This window comes from Patagioenas fasciata, chromosome 2 (assembly GCF_037038585.1).
Source record: "Patagioenas fasciata isolate bPatFas1 chromosome 2, bPatFas1.hap1, whole genome shotgun sequence".
Taxonomy (NCBI): domain Eukaryota; kingdom Metazoa; phylum Chordata; class Aves; order Columbiformes; family Columbidae; genus Patagioenas; species Patagioenas fasciata.
This window is the reverse complement of record NC_092521.1, coordinates 76,404,357-76,418,505: the sequence shown is the minus strand read 5'-3', so window position 1 is coordinate 76,418,505 and position 14,149 is coordinate 76,404,357. Positions and strand designations below refer to the sequence as shown.

Below are 14,149 nucleotides of genomic sequence, written 5' to 3'. Positions count from 1 at the left end.
CCTCTTCTTCCACAGAAGACCCTGGGAGCACATGCCCCAGCCCCCACCACCTTCCACAGTCTCCTGGGTGGTGATTTCTGTCAATTCAGCAATCTCAGTACAGTAAGGCTTGTGTGGGCATCCTGTGTCTGCCTCCAATTAAAGGGATTAAGCATTCCCATCAACCTCAGTATAGTCTGTGATTCCCAGTAAGTCACCAGCTCGTCATCACAAGTACCCACCACGTAACAGTATATTATATAGGAATGGGCAGACAGTGATGAAGGTTAGTTTTTCTTCCATATGTCCTAGTATAATATAGTTCAAAATTAAGAACTGTGTGTTTAAATTAAATAGCATTTCTCTGTGGCGTTAAAAAAAAGACACATTTGTAACTGTCATGTAGTTAGCCTGTGGTACGCATGGCAACACTGAGATAATTTGATGTTTCAGTAAAGGTTGAGGTCGTCAGAGGAAAAAGAATAGTAATTCCAGTTTTACTGGAATTGCCTAGAGTAAATAATTAAAAATTACTGTAGGAACCAGTGGTTATGGACAGAACTGGACAGAGGATGTTCTCCTCTCAGTATGACAATTTCTTTATTAGGGCATTTGAACTTGGTTCCACTGCAAGGGAAAATGGGAAGGGTCACATTTCTCTAGGCTATTCTCCCTTCTGACCTCACTGCAGTTAGATTAAGGGAGAGGGCAGTGGTTTCACAGATTCAAGTTTCTTGCATTGCATGTTTTGTTGAATTGCTGTAAAATGTTAGCCCTGTGGGTCCTGAGAACAACATTAAGGGGGCAGAAAGAGCAAAAGGGAAAAGGGTTACTGAATGACTTGAAATGCAGCCAAGAAGAGATATAATGAAACTTGGCTCAAAGCCCCATGCTGTAGCACAGCTCTTGAAGATCAGTTGCAGGGGTGTCTCTAGCTGTGAAAACATACCTGATGTTTTCAGAGGCTCACTGGCTGAAATAAAAATAAGATTCTGTTTGTATGCTGTGTTGTTTTTTCTTTTCCTGAAAAAAAAAAACCAAAAACAAAACAACAACAACCAAAACAAAAACAAAACAAAACACAGCAAAAAAACCATGAAACTCACTTCTGTTTTTACCTTAAAAAAAAAAAGTCCTAAATTGAAGTTAAGTAGCTTGCATAGGCATTTTAGGTTTGGGTTTTTTTTTTTGTCTTTGTGGGGGTTTTTTGTTTGATTGGTTTGTTTTGTTTGTTTGTTTTATTTTTCAGTTTCATCTTGTATTTTCAACTGCATCTTTAAATAGTATTGGTTAACAGAATTTAACAGCCTTTGAAGTGTTGACTGAGTCAGTTGTTAGATTTCTTTTCCGTCTTCTGCCTAAGTGAGCGAGTAGATGATAGAGCACGTTGACACTAAAAGAGGCTCTGTATGGTGTTATGCATCTCATCTAAGTGAGATTTTTCACACCTAACTTCAGGTGAATGTGAGTGCTTACGTGTGAGTCAAGTGTCTGAACTTCCACTACGGTCTGTAGAAATTCAGTCAGTTCAGGCTGTGGAGAACAGATTGATTTGTCTCCTTTTACTCTATATTTCTAAATTTGGTCAAGTTAATCATTCTAGCCTCCATAGCTTGTATTGACAAAATTTCCATTGGTTGTCTCTCACACAGCCTTTATAGTCAATAGAGAGAAATCAGTATATTGAGGGCTGTATTTGTACGACCTACATTAGATATTTGCTTTCAGGTGACATAAATTACGTTTTGAAAAGGGCTGTTTCTGTCCATGAACTGTGTCTCAAGTTTAGATGACTATTTATAGACAGCTACACTGTACATGCTTAGTGTAAAAGGCAAGTTGAGTCCCACCCTTAATTTTACTTTTTGCATGGCTGAATGTTAGTAATTGTCAACCTCATGGCAAACTTGCTTTATCCTGTGTGTGTGTCTCAAATTAACTTATCACATCTCCATTAAGACCTAATGAAATTATGCAAAAAATGTACTCTTTTGACTAAATAAATGGTGATGTTGCATCTATGTTTCATTGGGTACACGTTCTCAATAAAAGATCACAGAAACAAACTGTCACAAACATTCATATAAATGTCTGCATGTGAAAAGCATGTGTGCAGCTGTTGGAGTTTTGGGGGAAGAACATCCAGACACAGAACATTCCTCATCTTTAGTGACAGCATAATGTGAACTGTGAACTGCGCATTTGGAAAATGCAGGAGGAAAAAAGGTATTTTATGTATAAGCAACTACTGAAAAACATTGGTCCACATCACACACTGAAGAATTCTGAGATAGGAGATTAATAAATATTCAGGGTTTGGTTTTGTTGTGTTGGTTTTGTTTTTTTTTTTTCCTCACTTTACTGATAAAGAGCAGATAAGGTCAATACGAGCCGTTAATAGTTTCCTTAACTATACAGAAACACAAAACTAAAAGTCACTCCCCTATTTACTGCACTCCCTTTTAAATTTTGACGGAGTTGCTCAGACCTAGAGAAAAATTCTGAATCATAGGCTCTAGCACATGTGATAAACCTATACAACATAGACAAACAATATTTTTTCCCAAACAATTCTGAACATGCAAATTCTTTTGTAATGAAGAATTAGAGCTTTCTTAAAGAAAATGTGATTATGGTTATTTTTGTTGAAAATGACAACAGTTTATACTATAATTTCTCTTTTTGTAGAGCATTAATTACTGCATTATTAGAATTGATTTTCGTTGCAGAAGAGTGCAAAGTGATGGAAACTTGTCAGAAAGGCAAGAAGACAGCGGATTTCAATGCCTGGTGTAAAAGATGAATAAATACTGTAACAGATTGTTTGCTTAGGACAGTTAGTAGTTGGAGCAAGAGCCACTCAGCCACATCCATAAAATATCAGAGCACTTCTTCAGCTTCATCTGTTTTCTGAATATGTCCTGGCTTTGCTTTATCTTAAATGACAACTTCGTCTCTTTAAGAGCGCCAGTCACATTTGCTGGTGGCCCAAATCCTTTGGACCAGTGTAGAGGATCATTACTAAGCAGCATATGCTAGGGCTAGAGTTATTGGATGGCATACTAAAAAAATCGTTAATCTTAGGATTTTACAAAAAATGAAAAAACTCACTAAAAGTTGGAACCCTCCTACCTACCTGAATGTCTTGTTACAATAATGACAGCTCAGTAGTAAAATATTCATGCTTCCCTCAAGAACCTAGTAGACTTCTTAATCAGTTTGAAGCCTACTGGGAAATCCTTCAAAGATTGTAATAGCTAAAACAACACTTTAAAAAGTAAAGTAATAACATTATGAAAACAGTGCAGTCCTTTATGCCTAGAATCAATGTTTTAGCTTTTATTTTACCCATAACAGTGGAGACACTGTGGAAAGAAAAAGCAAGTTTAGCTCTCCGAAGATGAGAAATGGATGCTAAGCAATGCTTAGCTGGAGACTGATAAAAGACCACCTGCATAAATGGTTGCCTTCTGTTTGGTTGACTCACTTCTGTCCCAGATGTGTAGCCACAACTGGTTTTAATAAAGTAGTTTTCAACCTTCCTTACAAGCTCACAGTACAATAGCATGGTTGTGTCACATGTGTTGTATAATGGCATGAATAAAGCAAAAAAATGCTTCACCCCCACAATTACGGCCTAAAAAAAAATCTCAAATGTTTAAACACTATGCAGTGTGACAACTTTTTTTTTCAGTGATTTATGAATAGGGAGGAGCCCTTTTTATAAAATATTTCCCTGTATAAACATCTATCTGAATAATACAAATGATGGGCTTTTGGAGAAGGTGTTGTCTTGGTACTAAATAGATTCTTTGCCTCCTTGTTTGCCTCTTCTCACAGGTACTGCAATGAGCATTTGTTGTGCCCTCCTCATGTGTTTTGGACGGGCTGGGGTCCATGGGAGCGCTGCACTGCTCAGTGTGGAGGAGGAATCCAGGCACGGCGTAGGACATGTGAAAATGGTCCTGACTGTCCTGGCTGCAGTGTGGTAAGTAATTTGCAGCTTTCCCTTCAGTAAATATCTGTATATGTCTGTATGCTCTTTCCCTAACATGAGTTACCAGAGCGGGTTTGTCTCTGTGTTGCTCATGTGTGCTGAAATTCACACAGTTTATCAGTCAGAAATACGTGTAACTTGGCTTTTTTCACAAGATCATCTAGATAATGAGCTTCCTGAGGCAAGACTGATACAGAGGTGGATGTGTCCTTGGCAATTTTATGGTGGTTTTTAATTTTATCACCAGAATACATAGGAACTCTACCTGTGAGCCCAGGACTCCAGTGTGTCAGGTCCTGTACAGCATAGGAAAAAGATGAGTTTAAAATCTAGATACATAAGGAGTCAATAAATGAATACACATGGAATCACCTGGAAGTGCTGAAGTAAGCTTGAATAGTGATAGAGATCTTAGCACAGCAGCAGCCTAGGCATTGTCAGGCTTTGAAGCTACAGCAGGACAATTTTGAATGAATAGAAGCGCTCTGTGGATCCCCAGTTTATGAAAAGAAACATACGGGAAAGCATATAGGCGCTTTTTCTTATATCTGAACAAATATAAGTGGGACGTTTCATGTGATGGGAACATCAAAATGGGACATTGCTTTCTTGAAGGTGAATGAGTTGATGCATAGTAGTATATGGGTGAGAGAAAGGTAGCAGAGACTTGTAGAGAGCAGGGTGACACATTCACTGTGGTAGACTGGGAAGATAACCTTGGTGTGAGCATTCTGGAACAGGTAACACTATCGAAGCCAGAGGAAGGAATAGTGTTGCAGGACAAGGAAAAGCTAAAGCAAAGTCATAGCAAGTGTAGGTGAATATCAGCAGATGAACCTTGGGATACTGTTTCATGATAATTTGAATTCTAGTGGTGGATTGTCACTGAAGGGGTTATTATGTGGAAAGCATAACATGGGTGAAATTTTGAAGTGGCCAAAACTGCAGAAGACATTCTGCTGATGAATGACAGATGGTGGTTTTAATCTCCCCAGTGACGAAGAATGAACACAGCTTAAAGGAAAAATGAGAATTTCATTTTAGCCATGTTATGCCTAATATCCAGACCTAATGTTGCACACTGAGAAACAAGTACTCAATTTTGTTCCAAAATATTAAAGAGGTCGAAGAAAAACACATTTTTTTCACATATTAAACCAATTTTTACATGCCTTTATTTCAGAGAGTAAGCTTAATTCTGAGGTTTGTCATCATCTGTGGTCTATTTTTTAGACTGGCAGTAATTCAATACTGAAGAAAGGATCATTTGTTACCTTTTTCTAATTTTAAGGCTTTGTGCATTTTCCCAGGGTTTGTTCTCTTTTTAACATTTATCCTGGTGGTAGAATCGCATTTTCAGTAGATTGAAAACATCCAACAGGTTTGTTATTGTCTTTCAGTTGAACTTTAAGAAGAAATCTAATCACTTAGAATTATGCCAAGTTTTCCAAAATATTTGTCTCCCCCTGATGGTACACAAAAAAAAGCAGACTTATGATCTAGATCTATTGCTAAACTTTCCTGACTAGCATAGAAAAGAGCACAGTCCAAAGGTCTTCTGTCTTGGTCATCCTTGTTTATCCCATACTAATGTTTGTGAAAGAAAGCAGTATTTCGTTTTACACAGAATCTTCCCCTGATCTAAAATGAAAAACGCATAGCTCTAATTTTCTTGGGAGGCTCTACGAGAAACATAGGGAAACCTTTAGTGTAAAAATCTCTTAATTATAACTGATTTGAGATTAATGTTACTGGGTTTTGTAATTTATTAGCAGTTTTAGCATGTTGTCTTTGCTGTGTCACAAAACAGTTACTGGTTCAACTATGGAAATGTTTGTGGGTTTCTTTATTAATAAGAAAATTATTGTGTTCATGGTTTCAAAAAAGTGCTTAGCTTTGGAGTACACAGTTGTCTTGCTAATACTCAGGCACCAACAGAAACCAGCCTAGCTGGAAATCCTCTGTAAACCCTGGTTTTCTTGCAAGACAAAGGACTCGGGCATAAACTCGGTGTTCTGTTTTAAGTTTCGGTGAATTTAAACCCGTAAGTTACCTGTCTCCAGTCAAAAATTTTGCAGCCATAGTAGGACCTTGTCAATGAGTGTACCTGGAGAAGAAAATACTTTATTTCTTCCAAGATTGTGTTTTATTAATGTAGGAAAGAGCAATCTGAAATTTTTGTATGCCGTCTTGTAGTTGTTAAATGGATGAAATATTAATAAAAACCTAATAAATGAGAAGCAGAAATATCAAAACTTGTTTATTCATCAAAGGTTCTTCTGCTTCAACCAAATTTTTGGCTTTATTGTTTTAGGTATATATCTTTGAAAACAATTAGAATTATGGATTTTTACCATAGTGAATAAAGGAGAAATTATTATGCCTTATTGCTGCTAATTTCACATCTTTACTGGCTGTAGTAATACTAAACTTAGATAATGGAATATATTTACTGAATTTGATTTTTTTTCTGAAACCTGTTATTCTGCGTATCTCAGAGCTTTTGGAAAGCTAAACAATTTCAGGAAAAGTTGCAAGGAAAGTGCTAGTAATCTACCCTGTCTACTGGAGATCAGATCTGGAGTAAAAAATGTTCTGAACCAAACTTTCACTGAGTGAACTAAAAGCAGAGCTGAGAATAGAGTCAAGGATTTAAAATGCCTAGTTCTCCCTTTCAACCATTAGGTGATAGCTTTAATGTAAAAGAAGAGTCTCCATGTTTCTTATTTACCTTCAGAGAGGATGGAATCTGGGAAACTTTCACAATGTTTGAATGGCATGAGTTGCCATAGATCTTCTGCAACTGTGTAGTTCAGAGCTTGTGGCCTGTAGAGTCAAGAATTGTGTTTGTAAAAAGTGGGAAAGAAAAATGTATAAATAGAGAACTGGAGAACATATTCTTTAATAAGATAATAACTACTTTGGGCTTCATTTCACCTTGAAATGAAAATAAACTTTTGATGCATCAGAGGTGTAGGGTAGGCTAAATGCTGTCTTAGGACCCTTTTCAACTATGCTGATTCTTTGTTTTTAGAACTATTTTTCAGTAGGGGTTTGGAGGAGAAAAACAGCAACAACTGTTTTTACACAGCTTAAGAAGGGACGTCTTACAGCTTGTTTGCCAGCAGTATCAGGAGACCAGATTTTATGTCACAGGAGAACCTGCCTCTCCTGTTTTACAATCTGCAATCAGTCTGTGAGACTGCAGTATTGCCAATCTTAATCTATTTAGCTGTTTGCGTTTTGCAGCTTTTACCATATTCATGGCTGTTTTCTGTGTCCACCTAATGATTTATACCACATAATTTTTACTGAGCGTTTTTCCTTCCTTTTAGTTTTTGGATCGCTCTTAGTCAGTAATATCACAGCAGATGGCTCCTGCCTGTGTTTTGCTTTTTACATGTTTCTCATCAGTTGGTTCCTTGGCTTTATCTGTCTTACATCAGAAATCAACCAAGACGCTTTTTATCAGGACTCAGTAGAGAGTTCCCTACAATTATTGCAAACTTAGAATATTATGTAATAATACTAATACTACTACTACTAATAGAACTTTTGAGACATATAAATATTTCAAAGAGAGAAAAACATGATGATATTTTAAAGATGCATCTCGTATTGAAATGCATTCAATACATGAAAATAGATGACCAGAGACTTAGGACTACACTGAATATAGAAAAACATAAATCATTATGATACAGGATAATTAGACCACAGAGACTCCTAAAGGTCAAAAAGATGAAACTTGAAATGAAGATCTGGAGCCATAAGGACGTGTCAAGGTCTGTCTGTTAATCAAAACTGATAAAGAATGCTTGAAATTGCCTAGTAAGAGATAGGACCATCACAGCCAAATTTAAGAGCAGCTAAAATCTGGTAATAGAAAGCTTAAATGGATCACAAAACGGGTATTACTGTCATGTGTTCAAGTGGTACGTGCACTGGAGAAGGAGGTATGGAATTGTGTGGACAGTGCTAATATGACTCAGAGGGCAAATATTTCCAGATTTTATAGCATACTCAGATAAATTGTACATTTGCTTCAGAAAATGCTTCTTTTCCCCTGAGAAACATAATCTCAGTTGAATTTGCCTCAGGCCAGTAATAAAAAAACCAATTTCTTTTAAGAATTATTGCTAGAATAAGAAATCTAGATTGAGGCTCAGGTTGGGTGCCACACTTTATGTATATTTGTCTGCATTTTCATTTCAGGCATGCTAACATACACATTAATTTTAGTTTTTGTGTTGGAAGACTGGTAAAGTGTATGTACTTTCCATATACCTAAACAAAACACGTTGGTTTTTGCTGTGGAATGAAAAAAAAGAGGAATTTTTTTTTGTCTCTTAGAAGAAGTTACTGGTGACACATTCATCTTATTACTATTATTGCAATGTTCCATACGTGTGCTGAACACAAAACTTTGACAATAAAACAAACCTATCTGTATTCTGAAGTTTTTGTTATGACACAAGATTAAAAATAAAACAAACAAAAAAAAACCCTACCAAACTATTGGAAAAACAAATGTCAAAAATGTTTTCTTTCATTAAGTTTTTAAAGAGAATTCAAAGATGGAAGGTTTTCAGAAGTACTTTGTCTTTAAAATACTTGCCATCTCACAAAACACACTCCAAATTCCTAACCTAGATAAAAGGGACCAGAAAATAAGATTGTCATTATGCTTTTTTATTCTTTTTCTAAGTTTCCATTTGGCCTCTTTGAGTTAAAAAAAAAATAATATGTCGTCCATTGCAAAACCAGAAAATGTATTAGCACAAGCATGAGGTACAAAAAATTCTACTTTTTCTATAATGTTTGCCTGCATCATAGTAATTTCCTTTTCCAATACTTTTTTCTGGCTATAATGTAAAGTCTGAATATTAGATGTTTTTTGTATGATTTATATTATAGCAAAGTAAAGCCTGTTGTTGTTTCTGGATATGCTATTGCAATTATAAGCAATGCCAAGTAATTAAAGAGGATAAAACAAAAAACATTGAAATCACAAAAAATAGTTTCAGAAAATGCTAACACATATCAATTAATGGTACATGTAGTACTCAACTTTTTCAGTAAAGTGAGTTATCAGCTTCACATGCATAGTCAAAGTAAACACGAAATAGAAACGGGTTGAACTGATGTGCATATGTATCCAAATGCGAGATATTCAAGGTGGTCTTCAGCTACACATCCAGTGAGCATTTTGCTATTTGATTTGTTTCATTTTGAAAAATAGGCTAAACTGCAAGTTGCTTGCTTTCTTGCTTAAAACAGAGTAATATTAAACATCTGTTTTTTGAGAATGTAATTTTTAAAATAATTTAAATCTGAGAAACAACTCTTCAGCTTCTGGAAAACTGTCACTACTCCACTTCAAGCAATTTAGTTTGACCTGTGACAATCGATAATTACTACATTCCTGATTCCGAGGCTCCTGTAGGAAGCTCTGTCAGAGTTTCCAAGTCACGTACGATAACTTCTTTTGTGGAGAAATGCCAGCTGATTTGAAATCCCCTTCAAATCTAGTTAGAAAGGTTCTCCAAAGTGAGTATTCTCACATTCAACAGCTTCATTTTGAACATATGTATACCTGTGATACACGTGATGTGTGTTTCATTCAGAAGTCGAAACCTTATTCAAAAAAACACAGGAAACAAATTTTACTGTACCTATGCACAAACGTTTTTTTGGGCTTTGGATGTAGGGAGCAGCCGATCTGTCCCTCAAGGTCAGGTGATAGTCAAGTGCTTTCATCCACTTAAGGAGTTGTATTGATCAGAGATAGGAGACCCAATTTGCTGCATCCACAATTTCCCACAGTTTCCTAAAACACCGAGTTCACTAGAGTGTGTCCTGTCCCAGTTATTGCTGTTTGTTGCAGTTTTCATCAACTCCCATGCTGTAGATGTAGCCTTTGTTATTGTTACATAGAGATAATACCTTACACCTGGCTATATGAGGTTCTGTGTTTGAATTGTGATCATCATTACTGTATCTGGAAACCACAGAAAACAGAAGTATCTGAAACCTCCCTCATTCTGTGCGCAACAGGAACAGAGTTGGGATCAAGGGCTCAGCATTATGAGACGTCAATTTTTTACTTCTCTTTGACTCAGCTTGGTTTTGAATATGAATGAAAATGAGAAAGCTATTTAGGAAGAAAGGCTGTTGAGTGCTGAGGTTTTGTGCTGCTTTAATTGTAGAATGAATTAATGAGTGATACTGAAACTGGAGAATATTTCCTGGGGACTTGTGCTTCATACAGCCTAAGATTTTTTCATTGCTGTGAACCTAGAACATTCGTTTATCTCTGGGAAGTAACCTATAACTCTGTCATTGAACACTAAAAATCAAAACAAAAAGTAGGTGGCACGGTTTTAGCTAAGTTTCATCAAGTAATAAGGCTTACAGGATCATGTTGTAGTCTGTCAGGTATTCTTACCCTTCTGCCTGTAAGGAAGGAACCAACTCCCCCATTACAACTGTGCTTGATTGGAGGACAATCTTAGATGAGAACACATAATTACAAGTTGCATGAGAAACACTGGCCCAGTAGATGACGAAAACCTAAATTAGTTCCCACCATGAGAGACAAAGTTGCAGCTGAGTCCCTTATTTGGTCCAAGTGGCATCAGATGCTGGTCAGTTACTGTACATGGTAGCACAAGTGTAGCTTGTGACCAGCCACTGCATGTCTTTTAATTTTCAGCAGGCGGACTACTAAGTCCTAATGTCAGGAGATATGGAAAGGGAAATGAGAGAAGCAAAACTTAAAAGACTTGGAATATAAACTTGTAGGGAATGAGGCTTCATTAGTTCCAGTGCTTATGGATCTCCTTATGTAGTATGTTTATTTTGGTTTTATTTGATACATAAGTACTATTTCCATGAAATCAGAACTGGCTTAAACAAGGAGAACTGTAAAAAAAAATTACAGAGTGATTTCAGGAGACTCAGGGAATTGGTGATTTTGTGGCAACCAAAATGTATTTTGAGGGGATTTAAGCCAAAAAAAGAACAACACACATAACATGCAGTGTTTCTACCAATCTGCTCTGGGAGGAAGTTTATTCCTATCCTCCATCTAGCAATCATGGGAGTAGAATACACCAGACCCATCTAATATTTTCTGTACTGTCTCAGAGTCCTGGCTCAGCCCAGTAAGGATCCTGCCTTCAGTCGCAACCAGTCTCAGGTGCCAATAAGAAGGTAAGGAATAAGACAAAAACTATGTAGACAGTTTTGCATATGCAAAATCATCCTCCTTGACTCCTGAAAGCACCTGGCTAAAAGCCAAAATATGACAGTTGGTTATGGTAATTACTACACTATGGTAGTGCACCAATTTATAAATGGTAAATGTAATAGATCTATACAGACCACTAATTTGGAAGGAAGAAGGAAGAACAAAGTAATCTCTGTCCTGAAGTAGTAGAAAGACTAGAGCTGTATTTAATATATTTGTTTATTTGTTTGTTTTTAGAAAGGAAAACAAAGATAGCAAGCCTCATATCCTAACTCAGGGAAAATAAAAAAGGGATGCAGGTATCTCTGATTTTCAAAATGCTGAGCAATTTTAGGGTAAAAATTAATTCAGATGTAAATGGAAAGTGGAGTGCAATCCCTTAAGATATGACCAATATAGACCACTTTGTACCTTTGGGGCATTGTTCTTCAAGAAGATAACAGAGGTTTCTGACCATCAAAATGAAGCATCTTCAAAGTATATGCTGTTTAATTTGTGATACGGTGTTACAAAACCAGGGGCATCATTAAAGCAATATACTAGCAAGAAGGTGTTGGAGTTAAAAGAAGGATAAAGCTAACTGAGAATACCAGTGGGCTGTCCTGGAAGAGGAAATGTCAGATTTGCTGGTGACCTGAAGTTGTGGTGTATCATCAATACAAAGATTGATTTGTATTGATGTCTTTGAGGGCTGAAGTAGTAGAAGTGACTTGTATTGTAATTGCAAAGTAGTGAACTTCATGTAAAATTAACAGAAACTCCTGCTCTCACCTTGAAGCAGTGAGGAACAAGACAGGAGAATGACCCTGGTGTGTGAGTTGTTTATGATACCAGCTATAAGCCAGAAAAGTTGTGCAGCAGTGAAAAATGTAGATTCAGTTTTAGCATTAAGAATGTTTCAGCAAGGTATTTCCAATAGAGACAAAAAAAGGTAGTCTGGGGGTTCATATAAACTAGTCTCAAAAGTGATGACTGTACGAGTCTGGACTGAAACTAGTTGAAAATACAGTTTTTGTTTCACATATTGCAAGTGATGCGGTGTCTCCACCACTGCTGTTATCTTCAAAGCTGAGCTTATTTTGAAGCTGAATTTATCTGACACCATTGGATCAATGACTGTAGTCATGGAAGCTCATTGTGATTTCATCTACAAATTTTCAAAGTCTCTTCCGTTGCAAAGACATGCCTTTGTAAGTATGCAAAAACCTTAATTTTACTGTAGGCAGTTCAGTAACAACCTTAACTCATTCTGCAGTCACAATCAAAATGGGAAAAAATGATGCATGAAGCATGGTATTGAAAATGACCTCAGAAACATGACAGAGCTGTTACACAAAATTGTTCTGTAGCAACACTTAGTGTTCTTAGAGGCTGTGGCAAGTGGTGAAAGAGAGCTGAGCCATGGAAAATGTCCTAAAGAAGATAAATCAACGTAGTCAGGGTCCTAGTGTAGAAAGGACTAGTATATAAAGTAATGAGAGGTTTAGAGGGGGAACACTGGGATTTCTGTGCACTCTGTATTGTAATATATGGGATTTTAAGGAAATACTAAGCCAATTAAAGGAATTAATTTCTGTCCAGGGCATCATTAGATGATGTAACTTGTTGCAATAAATTGTTGAGGCTTAAATCTTTAGAGTCAAAAAAACCCACACACGACTAAAATTGTGCAGGATATCAGGATGAACTAGAATTATAATAGCAAAAAGAATTATTATATTTTAGTATAGTAAATCACATTTCAAAGTTTTAAATCTTTTTCTGAATGTTTACAATCAGATCAAGAGCTGTACTTTGGGCATTCTAATTATTTCTGTGCTGTACTTTGACAATAATCAAGGACAGCATCTCTGATCTAGAATGACATTTCCAGTGCTGCTCTTTCTAAGTGTTGAATCAGCTTACAACAAATTGTCCCTCTGATTTATTTTGTTCCTTTTAGGTTTAACCACCTGTAGTTAAAATGCTACAGTGCAAATATAGTACTTATATTTACACATTCTATAAACAAGTGTGCTCACATGTAGACCTGATGGCTAACACAAAAGAGAGTTTTGTTTCAGTGTTCTTCACTTCAGCCTCAGTAAATTGAGGAATGGGTGAAGCCTGAAGAAGTAATATGCTCTGTTGCCATTATAGAGGTAAACAAACATTTTAATTGTTTATCTATAATTTCTTTTGTATCTTCAGGACATAGTGACTCAACCTGTTGCAGCATTTTGAAATGATAATATGTAGTCCTGAAAACTCCAGTAGATGGGATTGTATTCTTCATGTCTGAGAATATAAGCTCACGCAAACACTGAGCTCATTTACCAGCACACAGTGATTTGCCCTTGCAGACTGAAGGGCAGGATGTAGTTTCACAGCCCCCCTATCCAGGACCCCTTATGATACTTGAAAGCAGTATCACGTAGCGAATTTCTTTTCTGCCAGAGAAATGTGGCTGAAAGAAAAATTATTAATCCAGCAGATTCCAGAACAGAGTTTTTCTCATTCTACAATACTTGTTACATCGTCTGAAACATCAGAAAGGTGAATTAATTTGAAGTAATAAAAATAGACCTTTCAGTTTACATTATGAAAATCTCCAACTTTGTTTCTGATAACAATTTACAGCATGAGAGATCAATGAAGCATATACTACTTCATGAAGATAAAGGAGTTGATTTATCTTTTGTTTGAAGTTGGTAAAGCCCCTATGCAGTCTGGGAGTGATTCAGAAATGCAGTTCATTCTTTGCTTTGTCAGAGAGGCTCTAGATGGAAACAAGCAGCTGTAAGACTTTACCTTTATTTTTCAGCTGACTGATAGGAAGGACAGACTCACTTTGATCTCTTTAGGCTTTGAATCAATTTCCAGAAGGAAAAGTGGAAAAGAAATGGTAGACTTGACATGCAAACTCTGCTAGCAATGTACTC

At 36.5% G+C, this 14,149-nt stretch overlaps 1 protein-coding gene across 11 annotated transcripts in view; it reads left to right on the top strand.

The window, feature by feature from the left end:
* The window catches only part of SEMA5A (semaphorin 5A), a 339,730-nt gene that overhangs the window by 258,234 nt on the left and 67,347 nt on the right, over positions 1-14,149 (top strand). For all 11 annotated transcript variants that reach the window (XM_065830100.2, XM_071804451.1, XM_065830097.2 and 8 more), the window contains one exon: positions 3,820-3,967. In XM_065830100.2, coding sequence (XP_065686172.1) covers positions 3,820-3,967 — 148 coding nt within the window. The remainder of the gene's footprint in view (positions 1-3,819; positions 3,968-14,149) is intronic.